The sequence below is a fragment of the Prunus persica genome, chromosome G7 (genome assembly GCF_000346465.2).
Source record: "Prunus persica cultivar Lovell chromosome G7, Prunus_persica_NCBIv2, whole genome shotgun sequence".
Lineage (NCBI taxonomy): Eukaryota > Viridiplantae > Streptophyta > Magnoliopsida > Rosales > Rosaceae > Prunus > Prunus persica.
In genome coordinates, this window is record NC_034015.1 from 6,664,632 (window position 1) to 6,683,127 (window position 18,496).

At 37.3% G+C, this 18,496-nt stretch overlaps 1 protein-coding gene across 2 annotated transcripts; it reads left to right on the plus strand.

The window, feature by feature from the left end:
* LOC18771184 (gamma-tubulin complex component 2) lies at window positions 8,809–18,270 on the plus strand. Of its 2 annotated transcripts, XM_020568750.1 has the most exons (21): window positions 8,810–9,320; window positions 9,399–9,457; window positions 9,560–9,605; window positions 9,697–9,831; window positions 9,915–10,046; window positions 10,345–10,428; window positions 10,515–10,613; window positions 10,781–10,872; window positions 12,172–12,244; window positions 12,320–12,472; window positions 12,587–12,706; window positions 12,868–12,921; window positions 13,958–14,041; window positions 14,143–14,217; window positions 14,304–14,435; window positions 14,832–14,957; window positions 15,053–15,160; window positions 15,809–15,871; window positions 16,040–16,114; window positions 16,767–16,966; window positions 17,061–18,270. In XM_020568750.1, exons 1-21 carry the CDS (start codon window positions 9,237–9,239, stop codon window positions 17,185–17,187), a joined length of 2,121 nt encoding a protein of 706 aa, XP_020424339.1. In that variant the 5' UTR covers window positions 8,810–9,236; the 3' UTR covers window positions 17,188–18,270. The 2 variants fall into 2 exon arrangements, with proteins under 2 accessions (XP_020424340.1, XP_020424339.1); XM_020568751.1 differs by lacking the exon at window positions 12,868–12,921 and having other exon boundaries at window positions 8,809–9,320.

Here is an 18,496-nt window from a genome sequence, read left to right on the forward strand (position 1 = left end):
GTACTTCCTAAGGCTCTACTCCCCTTTCGAAGCAGTTTTGGGGCTTGATTTTCAAACTCAAACACAGGAGGTGAATTTCAGTAATCTGTCCTTTACGGCAGCCCAGCCCATTTGCAGTTGCTGGAAGAAAAAACCCCCTACAATTTCTTAATGATTGTTGTTATTTCTACCCCATTGTTCTATTGTCCCACCCACCTTATCTATTTCTACCCCCTTGGAACCAAACCACCCATTACAGTGTGAATCTGTGACAGTTTTAGTCGTCCTCTATAAATTGCTCTAGACCAAATTCATTTGTTATTTTATTATTTCTTCACATGTCATCTTTTGTTTGTACTTCCTTGCAAAATTTGAGTGTTGAACTTCATTTGTATTTATATGAAAATCGTTACTTTATTACTTTGATGTTACGATGAATTTTAGGATGTTTTAGAGATTTAGAAATTAGAAAGGAATGTGTCTTTGCACTGCAAATTGAAAATGATAATTAGCATGCTTTAGAATTAGGCTAATCAACAAGGAAAAATGCGAAATTAAAAAAGGATCAAGTTTACGCCCAAACCAAACCACACCAAACCCCATAACAATAGTTTGATTTGGTTTGCTTTCACACATAGTTTTAGTTAAAATTGAACCAAATCAATATTTACATAGTCATTGATTTAATTGTAATTTGAATACAAATCCAAACTGAACCCTAACCACCTCTAATTAATAACACGGTTTTACTCTATATCTAACACCCCAAACATCCATAAAAATACACCAATGAGGGATCTGGCTTTCCCATTCAACATAGTGTTGCTACCTTTACCTAAGACTAACAACTCATTTACTGCCAGTATGGTATAGTTCAACTGGTTGAACTCCTCTACCTCCACTCATGTGGACAGAGATTCGAAACCCCTAGACATCCAATAAATATTTGTGGAAACCCTCCGAAAACTAGTTTACTAATATTTTCTAATATAACCGCCTACATACTATCTAATTTACATTCTATTCCCAAAAAAAAAAAGTTCCCTAACATAAAAGATTAAGTACAACTCTATCTAATTTACATGGTAAGTCAATTAACCCAAAAATGAGATTCTTGGGCCCAAACGCCAGAAATGCACTCAAAGTATTTCTTTAATTCGAACCATCTAATGGTAAAACATAAGTTGAAGTTTTTTCCATTCACTTTAGGTCTAATTTTTGGATTTAGAGTTTTGAAAAAATTTTATATTTGTGTTAATATTTGGGTGAATTATGAGGAATTTGGGTCGAATGGATCAAAACAATTGACAAAAAATGAGATGTGTTATAAATTTTTCCAAATTGAAGATTACAATAATACAATTGACAAAATTAAAAATACAAAGACAAAAGTCATTGACCGGCAAACTAGAGGCACCTAAAATGACTTTTTGCAAAATTAAAATTAAGTGAAGACTTATTTACTGTTTCACCCCCTAAAACGAACGCTCAGTCTCACTTTACCCTCTTGAACTAAAAATTTCTCACTTCACCCCCTGTTTCTAAAATTTGCTAAAATTTTCTCACTTTACCACTTTTGTCCATTTCCATCCACAAAACCGTTAAGTGTACTGAAGTGGCATGGGCATTCTAGTAATTTTAGCTCTTTATCTTCAATCTCTCTTTGCTATCTCCCTCTGCCTCTCTCTTCTCTTTCCCCCTCTTCTCTTTCCTCTCTCTCCTCTTGGACCCAACCTCCATCGCACCCTACCCCACCCAGTCCCCTTCCTCCCTCTTTACTCTTCTCTCTGCCACTTTCTCCTCTCTACCTCTCTCTTCTCTCCCATCTCCTTGTTAGACCCAACCCCCACCCCAAACCTAACCCTCCATGGAATTACTCAAAACACCTAAACCACCTCCACTCAAAATAAATAAATAAAATCTCCTTGACAACCACTCAACATCTTTTCTCTTGGCGAAGATAGTGAGAGTGAAACATATAGAAGAAAGAAGAAGAGGGAGGAGGTGAGATGCAATGGAAGTGAAAGAAGAGAGATGCATAGGGAAGGGAGGAGTTGGGATGTGATTGAGGTGCACTGTGGGTTGGGTTTAGGGAGGGAGGGGGTGGGGTGTGATATAGGTGAGAGAAGAGAGATGCAGAGGAAGGGGAGGGGTCGAGATGCGATGGACGTGCATTAAGGGTTGGGTCTAGGGAGAGGAGGGGAGAGAAGAGAAAGATAGAGAGGAGAAAGAGGCAGAGAGAGAAGAGAAGAGAGAAGAGGGAGGAAGGGGTAAGGTGCGATGGAGGTTGGGTTCGGGATTGGAGAGAAGAGAGGGGCAAAGGGGCAGAGGGAGAGGAGAGAAGATAAGGAGCTAAAATTACTAGAATATCCATACCATGTCAGCATACTTGAATGGTTTTGTGAATGAAAATGGAGGGAAGTAAGTGAGAAAATTTCAGTATTTTTTAGAAATTAAGAGGATTAACTGAGAACATTTCAGTTCAAAGGGTAAAATGAGACCCGCGTCCTTTTCAGTGGTGAAACACCTTAAGGGGTGTATTCAATTGAGATTTTAATAGATTGTAATTACATGATTTTAATGTAAAGGATTTCAACCGGATTTGTAATTATATGATTTTACTCATGATTTTAATAGATTGTAATTACATGATTTTAGTTATGATTTTAATTCACTTAGGATTTTACTTATGATTTTAATAGATTGCAATTACATGATTTTACTTATATTTCTATACAAGCCTGAACTCTATCACCCATCATCATTCACCTAAATACATAACCTGAAGGAATGTACCCAATTTTTAGGATACATATACCCAATTTTTAGGGTTAATACAAAGATGAAGGCATAGTAACCATCAATGGTTAGTCGAGGGAGAGTACATCGACATCAACAATGTAACTCCTAAGATAGTCATACATGGCCAGAATGAATATGTTAAAGAAACACAACACAACAGAGAAACCAACAATAGAAATACAAAAGCATAAGTAGAGGCTAGAAGCTACATCCAAAACCATCAACACCTAATGCAAAACATATAGCACTAGAAATACAAAATAAAGAAACATAATGAAAACTCCTAGCCCAAACCCATGACTACTCCTAATTTTTGTCAACGCTTGGACCAAAACTGTGGAGTAAAAAAACACCTTGTACCTTGTCAACGTTTCTTCTAGATTATGAGTAAGGCTTCTTCTTTTATTTTTTTTGTTTTGTCCTAGTCCCAAACATTTTGGGACAGGGAATTAGAAAAAATATTTAGCCATGTGTGCTGTATGCGCAGCAGCTATGCATAACAAAAAAAAGAAAAAAAAAAGCGTCTTTAAGGCATTGGATCAAGCAACTTGTGGGCACACTAGCATAGTTGTGGAGGGCTGCAACTCCTTGCGAGGAAATGTCTACAATAAGCAGGAGATTCTAAAAAAAGAGTATCGAATATATAATTTGCTCCAAATAAGTTTGTCTACAAGGAAAGAAGAGCTATTGAAAAATGCCCATTAGCTCCAGGAGAGGCAATATTATCTTTCTTGTTAATGTTTCTTTATCGTCTCTCTTATGAAAAGTTTTTTTTTTATGTACGGTCGAATAGTGGGAAAAAAAAGAAGAGAGCATATATGAGAATCATGCATAGGAAGATGAGATTTGTTATGTGATTTGGTATTTATATCTGTTGAGGCCCAAAAATCCAAGGGCTAGGCCCAGGATCATTCTTAGCCCAACTCGAATAAATCGCGAGAAAGGCTCGATCAGGTCATAAAAAAAATTGAAGAACGCGCTTACATAAGTTGAGAGGCATGAGTCACGCCAAGCAAGCATGCAGAAAAGGACCAAAATGCACCGGCTTTGTAAATTTACACTCACCTAAATCTCACGCTATTTGACCCGGTCATGGCCAATCATAGTAGTGTGAGTGGGCTAAATCAACACGTGGAGCCATGCGAAGAATCACTATTCTAATACCAAGCCATGCTACAAGCTTAAGTGGGTCCAAGACACGTAATTACCCGGGGCTTGCTGAGAATGTTTGGTGTGAATGGGTACAAGCACTCATAAGGCCCATTGAGGGAACAAGGAATGAGAGTTTTGGGCTACTTGGGAGCACCAAAACTTAAGCCCATTTATTGGGCCCAAATACATGGGTTAGCATGAGAGAGAGGAGAAAATGATCCAATCCTTCAGGAGGATACCTTGTAGCCCACTATAACACTTCGGCAAAACACAATCAATAGAATGCCCAAAATTAGTAAAGCCATTTCCAGCAACTTGACGAAAACCCATCAAGCGCTGGAAATAATAGGCTAATGACCCAATGACGTGCATACAAGCCCAGCCCAACAACTTATAAAAACCGAGCACCGAGTTCCACCCCTGTTAGAACTCCAAGGACGGCCAACTAAGGAGCCATGGCAGAGACCGAAGGAAATCTATGAAGGTAGGAAGAATACCTATCGGACAAGAAGCTCTACCCATCTTTGTTTCCATATTACAAGCTTCATTTTGAAAACCAAGAGGGAAAAGCAGGTGGCGCCTCACCCTCATGGGGAGGTCCAGCTGCGTCAAATCCTTGGAACCACAAAGGGTTTCTTACCCATGCACCTTGGATAGGAGAGTTTCACCAAAATAGGATTGAGTGGGGAGGAGCAAAAGGAAAAGGAAGAAGAAGACTAGATGAAATTAGGGTTCTTCGAGCCTATAAAAAGGAATTTCTTCTACCCAACAAAATCATCATTCACAGCCTGACCAAGCTTTGTCAAGCAAGCTAAGAATTTGCTCAAGCCACCCAAATCTTCTTCCTCGTTTTTTTTTTCTTCCTTTAAGATAGAAATCGTTCTAATTTTCCTCTGCCTTACTTCAAACTTTCGTTCTCTGTAAGAAAACCATGCTTCTCTCTCTCTCTCTCTCTCTCTCTCTCTCTCAAAGTTGCTAAACTTGTGAAAGTTTAGCTCCCATGCTACAAGCTCCTCAAGCTAAGTTACTCATCAATTTATTATGATTATCTGGCTATTAGTGAAAAGAACCTAAGAGTGTTTTTCTAAAGTTTCATCAGACTTTTCAAAAACCCTTTTAGGAGCTTGGTTCTCAAACTTAGGCACTTGGGGAATTTCTGTTCGTTTTCTTCTTATGGCAGTCCAAGCCCATTCGTCAGGCTGCTGGAACAAAAGACCCCTACAATATCACACACTCAAAAGTCTCACACAATACATCATTTAATAAAATACCTAAAAATCGATAAGTTTTTGAATACCACAGTACTTTTTCTTATTTTTAAAAGTCCTAATTAAATATCACCGAACTCATATTGATTATTTACATTTTTTTAATTAAATACCACCAAATTTTTATTAATTACTTAAAAATCATAATTAAATATCACCATACTTTTAAGCTTAAAAAAAAATAGAAAAATTAGGTATTAGACATAATTAACTTTACTAATTAGTATTTGAGACATTGGGCATTTTTGTTTTGGTTTTAATACCTAGAAAAGAATTGTTATTAGGCCAAAGAGGAGGCCCATATTCGTTGGGCCTGTCTAAATTATAAAGGTAAAATACAATTTTACCCTTTTGTTTTAAAATCAAATTTCAGCACCTCTCCCTCTCTCTCTCTCTCTCTCTCTCTCCTCTTCCTTATTCACTCCAGCAATGACGACTCCCTCTTCTCTCCATTGACGATACGACGCCCTCTCTTTCTCCTCTTCTTTTTTCGCTCAATCAACGACGACGACACCCGCTCTCTCTCCTCTTCCTTATTTGCTCCATCAACAACGACACCCTCTTGCTCAATTTTCTGGTTGGTTTTCCTTTTATTTCTTCCTTTTTCGTTCGATTATCATGCCGAATCTGTCAGTTTTTTTGTTCGATTATCATGCCGAATCTTTTTCGTTCGATTATCATGCCGCATCCTGTTCCAAAATTCAGTGCAGTTTGTTTGTTTCCTTCTAATTGGATAATCTTTCGTTCGATTATCATGCCGAATCTGTCAGTTTTGGGTTTTTCGAGCTCAGTTTTGTGGCTCGATTTTGTGGCGCGATCTTGTGGCTCAGTTTTGTGGCTCCATTTTTTTTGCCTCCACTGTTATAAACTGCATCTGTTTGTTGGAGTGTTGGCAGAAACTGCATTGCAGTTTCTGGTTTCATAAAGGCAATGTTACAACTGCTTATGGAGTTAAATGTGTTTTGATATTAGTTTTTGTACTTTTAACGTGGTTTCCTTTTGGTTTCTATTCTATTTGTTTTGCCTCCTCTATTATAAACTGCATCTGTTTGTTGGAGTGTTGGCAGAAACTGCAGGTTTCATAAAGGCAATGTTACAACTGCTCATGGAGTTAAATGTGTTTTGATATTAGTTTTAGTACTTTTAACGTGGTTTCCTTTTGGTTTCTATTCGATTTGTTTTGCCTCCTCTGTTATAAACTGCATCTGTTTGTTGGAGTGTTGGCAGAAACTGCATTGCAGTTTCTGGTTTCATAAAGGCAATGTTACAACTGCTCATGGAGTTAAATGTGTTTTTATCTAAGTTTTAGTACTTTGAACATGGTTTTCTTTTGGTTTCTATTCAAATTTAAGGGTATGTTATCACATAAAGTGCAATGTTGTTTCTGTTATTTCAGTTTTTGACTATAAACTGCAGTTTCTTGTTTCATAATTCGATTTCATACTAATATTTGGATTTCTATTGGAATGTTACAACTGCTCATGTACATTATTTAGTGATTTTAATTGTTTTCTATTTTTGTTTGTTGTTTTGTTTGCATTTTCCAGATATTGGGAAATGATTGGGCAGCAATGGTTCTGCAGCTGGAGTTGTGCTTCCGCCAATTACAAAGAGGCCAGCCGGAAGACCACCAACAAAGAGGATCAAAGTTTTTGGTGAATTTAAAAGGCCATTGAAATGCAGTCGGTGCAGTGTTGCTGGGCACAATAGGAAGACTTGCAAGGCTATTATATGAACACTCCTTCTCATTTGACAATTTTTTATTTTAGATATGGTTTAGCGAATGTATAGTCAGTTTCTGCGTTGCACTTTTTGCAAAAACTGTATTGCAGTTTTAGTTGCTTGTAATTGGCTACACAGCTTCTAATTGGATATTGTGATTCTTTTTTGAAGTTAATGAAAATTATACAATTGTTTAATGAGTGGATATTCGTTTTCGACTGCTATTCAATGCTTGTTTTCAGATTTTGAGCAGATTTTGTTGCAGAAACTGCAGTGCAGTTTCTGTTTATTTGTTGTAGATTATGAGCAGAAACTACATTTCAATGCTGACCTACTTAAATGTGTTTTGAACAAAGTTTTAGTACTTTGATTATGGCTTTGGCTTTTGGGTTCTTTTCACATTTTTTGAGCTGATTTTTTATTTTTATTTATTTATATAAACTGCACTGCAGTTTTAATTTGTTGCAGTATTTTTGACCAGAAAATTCAATGCAGTTTGTTTGTTTCCTTTTCGTTTTGTTGCAACCTGTTCCAAGATTATATTACAGTTTATATGTATAGGAAATATGTTCTCATATACCATAACTAGAAATATTTACAAACATCCACAATAATTAAGATACATATTGTCTTGAGTTAACGAAAGGCAAATCACTAGAGACGATTAATTACACAGTTTTTGTGGTGTAGGAGTTTTGTGACATATTGTGCTCGATATTCATTCATGAATTTCTTGTCCACGCTTTTTGAAAGGGGTTTTCTTGAGAAGCTTCTTCTGCCTTTCATTGAGCTTGTCCTTTATGTCTCTAATGATGCTGTTGAAAGCATAGGCATTGCACCGAAATTGGACATAGTCCGGGTGCTTTGCTTTCCGATCATAGTTTGGCTTTGGCTTTGGCTTACTCTTTTGAGCCATCGTTTTGATTCTGCGCTTTGGTTGGTTTTCAGCTTCATTCTTTTGTGGTGACATTTCTTGTTCCATGTTGTGATATGCACTGCAGTTTGTGGTCAAAATCTGCAACAAACAACCAGAAACTGCTGCTCAAAATTTGATGTGAAAAGAAACCAACAGGCAAAAACAGTACTGAAACTAATATCAAAACACATTTAACTTCATGAGCAGTTATAACATTCCCATAAACCCTAGTAAAAAGCACTCTGAAATTGAATTATGGAACCAGAAACTGCAGTTTCTGGTCAAAATCTGCTACAAACAACCAGAAACCAAAAGGCAAAGTACTAAAACAAATATCAAAACACATTTAACTTCATGAGCAGTTATAACATTTCCATAAACCAGCAAAAAGCACTCTGAAATTGAATTATGGAACAAGAAACTGCAGTTTCTGGTCAAAATCTGCTACAAACAACCAGAAACCAAAAGGCAAAGTACTAAAACAAATATCAAAACACATTTAACTTCATGAGCTGTTATAACATTCCCATAAACCAGCAAAAAGCACTCTGAAATTGAATTATGGAATCAGAAACTGCAGTTTCTGGTCAAAATCTGCTACAAACAACCAGAAACCAAAGGAAGAAACAGTACTGAAACCGTCGTCGGTGTAAAACCTAAAATCGAAGAGAGTACTGATTCATTTTCTTACGGTTTAGCTTCGGTCGTCATCGGTGGTCGTTGCTCGTCGTCGTTGGTCGTCGTCGCCGTTGGTCGTCGTCTTCGTTTCTGGTCGTCCCCGTTGCTGCTCATCGACTTCGTTTTTGGAGAATAGTTTGTAGGTTTGCTGTGGGATATGAAAGGTCGCGCGAAACCAGTTTGCAATAGCACATGTAGTAATTTTAGAGTTGTTGGATGTCCTGTTGGTAAAATTAGGTGGTTTTGGTTTTATATTAATTAAACAAAATTAATTATCTTTCTTTCAAATTAATTAAGTTTTTTATGGGTTAAAACTAAAGAGCCCAAAAAAAATCCATTAAAACCACAATTGAATACACCCAAAGACCCATCCCCGCTTTTTCCCCTTTCTTCACTCTCGGCAGCTCCCCGTTCTCAACCTCCGACCACCCTCACCAAAACAACCACAGCCACCATTTTCTTTCTCCCCTTCTCTCTCAATCACTCTCTGAACCCTACCAACTGCAAATTCCAATGTTGCAAAATCTAACCAAATAGTGATCAAGACTTCAAATTTCCATGGGAAGCAAGCACTAACCCACAACCAGGATCAACCAGAGACGGAGAGAGAGTGAGAGAAACTTGAATATCGGCTGGCTAAGCTTTTTTTTTTTTTTTTTTTTTGGGTTTGATACATTATTTAGAGCTGAGTTGTGGGTTTTGTGAGTTTCCCAATTCCGATGGAGAATAGTTCAGCAATATCATGTCCTTCAACTCCTCGCTGGAACTCCGAGAGGCCATTCCTCACTGGCCGCTTTCATCAGGTTCCTCTAATGTTCTTCACTTCATTTTTCTCTGTGAGATTTGCGAATGCCAGTTCAAAATTTTCATTTTTGTTTCAGGAAACCAAAACGACTTCGCGTTTCTTCGACACCAAGGGCTATTCCGTTGATTCCCTTGGGTAAACATCATGTCACATCTTCATCCATTTACATTTCTGGTCATACTCTTCTTCTTTTTGTCTTTTTAATTGAAAAAGAAAAACAATTTTTGAATTTTGCAGCTTGGGATCCGAAAAGGCCATTGGTTGTTACAATGCTGCTGTTCAGGTGAGTTTGAATTTGAATTTGAATTTGAATATGGAACTTTACAATTTTGGATGAAAGGTAGTCGTGCTTATGATGGTTGTTGCACAAGTAGGAACTTGTGGTCATCGATGACCTCTTGTCTGCAATGGTTGGGATCCAAGGACGCTACATTTCGATCAAAAGGGCCCACGAAAAAGAGGATAATTTCACCTTTCAAGTTGATGCATCCATGGATTTAGCTCTTCAGGTGTGAATTGGCACAATCTCTCTGTTGTTTTAGACTTGGCACTTTAATATTTATCACTTTTTATTGGTACTGAAATGCTTCAGGAATTGGCAAAACGGGTATTTCCTCTGTGTGAGAGCTTTATGCTCATTAACCAGTTTGTTGAATCAAGATCTCAATTCAAGAATGGTCTGGTGAATCATGCCTTTGCTGCTGCACTCAGGGCTCTCCTTCTAGTACGGTTCCCTCCCCTCCCTGTTTTAAGCCCTTCTTATGCACGTTATGTTTGTTTCATTAACCTGTGATTGGAATATTTGGTATTTGTTCGTTCTTCAACATGTGTATTTCTTTCTCCTACTGAAATCTGTTTTCAGTTTGAGTTTCTTATTTTTACATAAAAGTTACTCTATGGCAACTCCATTTCTTTCATTTAGACCTAAGGTTCATGGATGAAGAAAAGTATTAAGCATGGATATAAAAAAGGATGAAGTGATCTCCCCCATTGAACACCTCCATCTGGTTTTTCTGTATTAGGATTACCAGGCCATGGTGGCACAATTGGAACACCAGTTTCGACTTGGAAGACTGTCCCTACAAGGCTTGTGGTTTTACTGTCAGGTTTGAGGTTCTCTCAGACAAATTTTAGCTATTTTTTAGGGGTTTTCTTTTATTTACCTAAATGGGCTCTCTAATCTGCGTTGCAGCCAATGATGGGGTCCATGCAAGCACTATCTAACGTAATACAGAGGGCTTCAGCTAATAATTTTGCAGGTTCTGCAGTTCTTAACCTCTTGCAGAGCCAGGTTAATCCTTATGTCTGAGTCACTCTGTATTTTTTTGGAGATAATAGGAATTACATAACCTCGGGTTGGTCCCTTTGGAAGTAATAACTGTTCTCACTGCATGTTTCTCATTCTTACCTTTTGTCCTGTTGCCATTGCTGCATACTGTGGCTCTTTGAAATATCCAGGCTAAGGCCATGGCTGGTGATAATGGTGTAAGGTCATTGCTAGAAAAGATGGCAGAATGTGCGAGCAATGCATACCTTGGAATATTGGAGAGGTACTCTTTTGCAAGCGTGCTGTCAAGTTGCAACCATAATTTTGTGTTAAAATTGCAACTTCCTCTGCCAACTTGTTATACATCTCTAGTTGAACATGAAAAGCTAATTACGTAAGCATAATATGCTACAAAGATACAGAGAGTTTTATTCCCTTCTACGAAGTTTCTTCCGTGTTCTTTTAATACTGTAAACTGTAATTCCTTCTTCTCCCTGACTAACTTAATTTCCACTCGGTTATCTCATTTTATTTTGTGTTGGGGGAGGGTGGAAGGGCAGGTTCCAAAAAAGTCTTTTAGAACGGCCAACGTAGGCTTATTTGGGAAATTGTCCTGTACTAAGACGTGTTTTAGACCCAAGGTTACCATGGGCACATATTTGACACTAGTATTCTTGGGAGAGGGATTAGAAGCTAGGAGACCATAGTCTTGCAAAAATAGTCTGAACCTGACGAGCTTTTTGGACCAGGGAGCCTTCGGTAGGGCCTGGGCAAAGTTTTCTGGCATAGCCCTACCTGTACATGAAAATAGAGGCCCAAGCTTTTCTTAAGAATTCTGTTTAATTGAAAGTTCCTATTATTGCTTAACCTTAACTTGAACTTAGGTTCTACTACGTACTTACCTCATCCAAATGCCACTTGACATATGGGGATTTTATAATTACAAAATTATAGTTAAAAAATATATAATCTCTAACCAATGAGGATGTGGTTGTGTTTCAATCCCTCAATCTTGTGCCCAGCATGACCCGTTAAAGTGTTATTTACATAAAAGTTACCCTTTTTTTTTTCCTTTCTATGTAAAAGAAAAGAAATTTCTGTGCGGCATGTCAAGGTTTTATCATCTTTCTTTACAGCAGGTGTAAAATGGGTTGGGTCCATGATGTGTTCTGCCCAGCATGACCCGTTGGACAAGTTGTGCACGGCGGAACAAACATTGATAGTGTTGTGTCATGTCAGGTCGTTTTAAAGATGTTATGCCCGTTGCCTTCCCATCCTGCTTAACCCTGTATTTATTGTGCTGTCTTCTCTATGAAATAATTATGTGTATAAAGATATTGTTTTTCTATGTTCATGTGCATTTTCTTGGAGGAATAGTATTATGCCCCTTGTTTCTATATATATTCAATCCTCTAATAGTTTTGACATGGATTTCTTATTTTAAATCTATTATAATGTGGAAAGACAGATTAAGTTGTTTTGTTTCTTTTCCTTAGGCAGTGGTGGATTTAGGTATCATTTGTTCAATACTTTATTACTCGTTCTGATTGACCCTATGTATGGAATCAAAACTTACTTTTAGGTGGGTTTATGAAGGAGTCATTGATGATCCTTATGGTGAATTTTTCATTGCTGAGAACAAATCTCTTCAAAAGGTATATTTTGTGAGTTCGCAATTATGAGTGCATCAAATTTATGCTTATTATGTTACAGTTTGTAAAATCTTACAGGAAAGCCTGACTCATGATTATGATGCCAAGTATTGGACGCAACGTTACAGCCTCAAGGATGGAATCCCTAGCTTCCTTGCAAATATTTCTGGGACAATTTTGACCACCGGAAAATATCTAAATGTCATGAGAGAATGTGGGCACCATGTGCAGGTTCTGGTTAATTATCCATTACAATGGTTCTTATATTATAATCATCCATTATATTATCCCTTTGCGTCAATATGGTTGTGTTAGTACATGTCATTGACTGGATTGTATGAATAGGTCCCTCAATCAGAAAATTCAAAATTGATGAGCTTTGGCTCGAACCATCGCTATCTTGAGTGTATAAAATCTGCTTATGACTTTGCCAGCAGTGAGCTCTTAAATCTCATCAAAGAAAAGGTGAGGTTCAGTTTGTCAGTATTTGGTTTTCCCCTGAATTTTCTTTTGTGCTTTTTGGTTTTTTTTTTTTTTTTTTTTTTTTTAATATGCTTACATTCATGCTGCATTGTCCTCATTGCAATTCGTTTATGTTAGCGAACCTTCTCTGTTTTCTTGTGTAGTATGATCTGATGGGAAAGTTACGATCTATAAAGCACTATCTTCTTCTTGATCAGGTATATGTATATTGTTTTGTGACCAGTGAACTTGGAAATAGATCAATTATATAATACATTGTAATATGGAGATACCATGTTTAATCTACAATTGGGACAAGAAATTGTTGAACCATCCATACCAGGTGGGGCTAGCTCAGCTGTCCCTTATAATACTATGAGCATAGTGGACATACATATCTTTCTGTCTAAGGTTACGATGGTAATGGTTTATGTGTTGATACTTTCAACACTGAGTAGAAGTGTGTGCACATTTTGCCTCTTCAACCATGTAAATGTAATTGTGTAAGGTCGCTTTAATTTCTTCAAGCCCTAGGAAGGAGCATGTTTGGTTTACAGTTCTAAGTCTTGGTACCTCCAGAAGTACTTGGTGATTTCTCTACAGTTATGTGCATGTCAAAGTATTACCTTTTCAATCTAGCAAATTTGCCTATAAGGTTGGTTCTATGAAAATAGATGACTTTTTGGAGAGGCCTTTATAATAATCTCTCTTCTACATGCATATGTAAGAATTTGGCTTAATTTGTAGCGAGTATTTCAAAAAAATCAAAATCCTCCTTTTTGATTTAGGAAGTAGAAACCATTAGAGTGTTATGATCCAATTTTTTAGGTCCCAAAAATCAAGAGTAATGTATACTACTGCTACTTGAAAAAAAAAAAAAAAACTCCTTAAAAGAAGGTGCTAGAACATGAGACGTTCATGATTTATGTTATTCAAGATTTACTTTTTTAATTTCAGTTACCAGAAGATTTACCACAGTAATTTGTATGACATCTTTGGTACTTATTTATCTATTTTTGTGAGAAAAACATAGGTTTTTTTGGAGAAAGAAGATATGATTGTACTTATGCAAATCTTGGTTAGGATGCATGAAGGGCATGCTGATGGTTAAATATTTGTGCCATTTTTTTGGATCTGGTTAAGAAAAGATCTATCACATTATGCATGGATAAAGCTTGTTTCTTTTTCTTTTGTTCAATTTTATAAAAAAAATTAGTGTTATTCAAAATCAAGTAGCTGATGGTGTCTGTACAGGGTGATTTTTTAGTTCATTTCATGGATATTGCTCGAGATGAGCTTACGAAAAAGCTTGATGAGATTTCTGTGGAGAAGCTGCAGGTTTGGCCTTCACTCTTCATAGTCCCTTACAGGCCAATACTTCTCTATGTTTTCACAGTTCGAAATAACTGAGATGTTTAAGCTTTTGTTTTGTTAAATAGTCTCTTCTAGACCTTGCTTTGCGTACCACAGCAGCTGCAACAGATCCTTGCCATGAGGACTTAACATGTTGCGTGGTAAGCAACTCTCTCCTTTTTCTTGCATATGAAAAATTTCTGAATTGATTTTGCATCAATTAAATAGTTTCACTGTTTTTCTTCAGGAAACATCTTCTTTGCTTAAAAAACTGGGGACACTTACCGATGGTGAAAGGAGCAGGAATGTTCCTGATGATAATGATCTAGAGGAGCCAGTGAGCATAACAGGACTTGAGACATTTTCTTTGAATTATAAGGTTTGTTAGAAAAACAGTGATTTCCTCAGTACTGTTTTCATTTTCTTTGTTCAGACTACACGATTGACGTGTTTACCCAAACGGCACCTGCACCCAAAAAAAAAAAACACACAAAATAGCATAATTTATACCAAAGACTTCATCATCCAAATTCTCCCTCCTCCCTCCCCGGTTCTGTATTTGTAGGGATTCAATGAGACTCTTTCTCTCAACTATTGCAGTAAAAAGATAGTATAAATTACTTAACAAGATGCATATTTGGAGAATGTTCTTGGTTTGAATTTTCTTAAATGGATCTAGCTCGTGAGAGTTTTCGTATGATGCCATTTTGATCTCATCCTGCATCATGATCAAACCATTTTTCTTTGATTTGCTGACTATTTGGTTCTTTTTCAGATTCGGTGGCCATTGTCTATTGTTATCTCTAAACATTCCTTAACAAAGTACCAGTTGATTTTCCGCTTTCTTTTCCACTGTAAGCACGTGGATCGCCAACTTTGTGGGGCATGGCAAGCACATCAAGTATGGGCTTGACTAGTTTCTGTTTTGTTTTTTCATCTAGCCAGGCCAGATAGCCTCATTTCCCTGTTTAATTAAATGGAAATATATATTTGCAGGGAGTTCGTGCCCTCAACATGCGTGGAACTGCTATCTCCAGATCCTCTTTGCTCTGTCGTAGCATGCTGAAATTTATTAATAGCCTTCTACACTATCTAACATTTGAGGCAGGTTTTACCTTGCCAAATTTCTTTTTCGCCAGATGCTTTTGCCATGCTATGGTTGTAGTTTGTGATGTGCTTGTTTTTTCCTATATTTAAGTACTTTTTCTCCTTTAGTTCTTTTTTCTTTTCTCCATTGGTTTTGGTTTTTATTGGTTTACTTCCTTTCTCTTTATTCGGCCGTTGTCGTTACAGCACAGCATGGTACATTCCATCGGACACTTTCAAATGCTGAATTTTTTTTTGGGAATGGTTGAATCTTAGGCTGGGAATGCTTGCATTTGACACCTAAACACCCTTGTGTGGTGCAGGCTTAGATATGCATTGTGTACAATTTTTATTTTTATTTTTTGATGTATGATCCTTGTTGCATACCTCCTGTTGCAAATCACTCTATGTAATGTTAGCTTGTACTTGAGAAATAATGTACATCTACAAAGTTATGTCCGACCTTTCAAGGTTCTGTAAAGATAACTGGCTAGGTCTGATGGGGCTGGGGTTCATTCTGTCCTGTTGACCACAAGGGAAACATAATAAAATACTGCCCGACCTTAAGAAATCCAATTCGAGTTCTACATTCCTGAAATATATTTTCCTAGCAATGTTGAAAAAATAACTGGCGTTATGTTTATTGACAACAGAACTTGTTTACAGGTTATTGAGCCTAATTGGCACGTGATGCATAATAGACTTCAAACTGCAAAGAGCATAGATGAGGTATGGTCTTCCTCTTATAGAAATTCTCGTCTTCATTTGAAACAAAGAAAAAAGAAATGTTTGGCTGAAAAGAAGAATGCCACTTATTGGACATTCTGATAGAGGCAGCAGTATTTATTTTATGTAGAAGTACCTCATGATTGACTTTCAAGGCTCTTCATGATACAGGTTATCCAACACCATGAATTTTTCCTTGATAAGTGTTTGAGGGGATGCTTGCTTCTTTTGCCTGAATTTCTCAAGGTTTGTTCTTACTACATCCAAGCATACATGCATAACTAGACATAAAGGGATATATAGTAGAAGAGGTAACTAGAAATAGAGGGATGTAATAAATATAGAAGAGGTTGGAGAGAAGATCTCTTCCATTTGAAAGAGAGAAAAACTTTAATAAGGGAAAATGGAAGGATGTGCATCATAGTAGGTATGTTTGAGGCCAGGGAGATATGCTAGTGCAGAATGTTTCTGTGAGGATGATGATAGCCTCCATGTTTGATGTAGGTCCTAGTAAGATATTAGAAAAATTCAGGTATCACTCAGCCTTCAGCATTATAGATCTTGGACTCGCTCCAAATCAAATCATGTCTCTCACACAAGCATGAGAACTTAAATTCTTTCAGTATTAACTTTCATATTCTTCAATAAATTTCCTTTCAATTAATACACTTTAACATGCTAGTAAAGACGCTCGTCATGAGACCTATAAATTGATTATGCAACATAGAGAATAACAATGAACTTAATATACGTCTAAGTTGCATTTATTACAGAACAGTGGATCAGGACATGTTGAAATGGGATCATATGTCTTTGGGATCATATGTTCAGAACTTAAGTTCTGGAGTTCTTGGGTAGCCTTTGTGATTTTCCTCAAAAGTGAGTTCTCTGAATGCAGAAGGTGGAGAGGCTGAAATCACTTTGCCTACAATATGCAGCTGCAACTCAGTGGTTGATATCATCTTCTATTGATGTTCCCAGCCTTGTTGAGTCTGATGGTTCACTTGTGTCAGAAAAACCCAGGCAATCAAAATCACGGCGCCCATATCAGCCATTAAAATTAAGCTCCAGCAATAAAACTGTTGCTGATTCTATTCTGTAAGTTTGAAATGGCTATGGAGTATGTGCATAATTACACACACAAATACACCTCTATCTCGCTCTCTCTCTCTCTGACTCATTTATATTACAGCAAATTTGAGAGGGAGTTCAATGCAGAGCTTCAGAGCCTGGGACCAATATTGAACAGTAGCTCCAAAGCAGAACCATATTTGACTCATCTTTCGAAGTGCATCTTAGGCATTGGAAACGAACTATGAATTCTGGCTTCTTTTCTGTTACTTCGGTTTCAAGAGTTAACGGTTTGTGAAAATGTTTTCCTGCTGTTGTGCTAGGCTTGTGTTTCGTAGCATGCCAAGAATGTCTAAAGTTTAGGTACTTGTTAGAGAATTTTGAGTTGGTGCTGTGTATGGGGGAAATTCTGTTATTTTTTATTTTTTGTTCTGTTGATTTTTGTTTTTGGGGTGGCCGGTGGGTGTTTAGATTCATTGTTAATTTCTATCAAAGATTAACGATGATATACAATGTCATCCCCTGAATTTTAATTTCATCATCTGTATCATCGGTTGAAGTATCAACTTGTTTGGTAAAAAAGGTTCACAGAAACTTGTCGCAACTAGTGAAGAACAATTCAGTGAATATTAAAGAATAGAACCATTACAAACGCGAAATATTTGGGAAAGCAGCAACAAAATTTGCTGCCACAAATGAGATGAGGAACACAAGCGGCATGGCTTTAAAGTCCAATTTTCTCTCTCTCTCTCTCTCTCTCTCCCCCATATGTTGGACTCACCTCTGTTCTCAGCTCATGTGAGAGAGAGAGTTGGAAGCGTTGGGGGAAGTAGTGGTGTAGTATTTCTTGATGGGTTGAGGTTTGCTAAGGCCCGTGGCTTAAGGAATATCAGTGTTGAAGTGGATTCGAATGCATGCTTGTCGACTGTTAAGGAGGAGTTGTCATGCTCGAAGTGGTCTTTATTTCCTATCCACTGTGAAATCAGAGTTCTAAAGGCTTCTTTCTCCTACCTCCGATGGTCATGGGTCCCTAGGGAAGCAAACCAAGCTGCAGATTGGGTAGCTTCGAGTGTTAAAAGGAGGGGGTTGTGCGCTGAGGCTTGGGTCATTCGACCTCCAACCTCCCTGATTTTCATTCTATTCCGAGGCGGTTTGCCTTGTCCTCTCCGAAATTGTTGCGATTATGGGGATGGTAGTTCTTGGTCTTAGTTTGTTTCTTTCGCTGCTTGTTTTTTGTTTCTTGGACTGTTGGGTCTTGCTGTTCTGTTGGAAAAGTCAATATTCATGCAGAAAAAAGATGAAGAAAAAAAAAAAAAAAAAACCTTGTAACAGTAATTCAGACCGAAAGAAACCTATAAAGTCAGACACACTGACAGTTAGCTGCCAAAAATCAAAAAGCTTCGAAACCTATTGCAACCCCCAAAAAAGCCGAGATGGTAAACATAATCCTACTAGTGAGTAATCTTGTACGGTAAATCTAAAGTGAATTGGGAAAGTAATTCATCTTGATAGGAATAAACAAAAAAGAGAACATAACAAACAAATAACGAGGATCAG

Bases quoted from the DNA above. Each gene is read 5' to 3' on its own strand.
- LOC18771184 (XM_020568750.1), top strand. From the start codon at position 9,237: ATGGAGAATAGTTCAGCAATATCATGTCCTTCAACTCCTCGCTGGAAC. The intron at 9,321-9,398 runs GTTCCTCTAATG...TTTTTGTTTCAG, and splicing joins TCACTGGCCGCTTTCATCAG to GAAACCAAAACGACTTCGCG. The intron at 9,832-9,914 runs GTGTGAATTGGC...GAAATGCTTCAG, and splicing joins CCATGGATTTAGCTCTTCAG to GAATTGGCAAAACGGGTATT.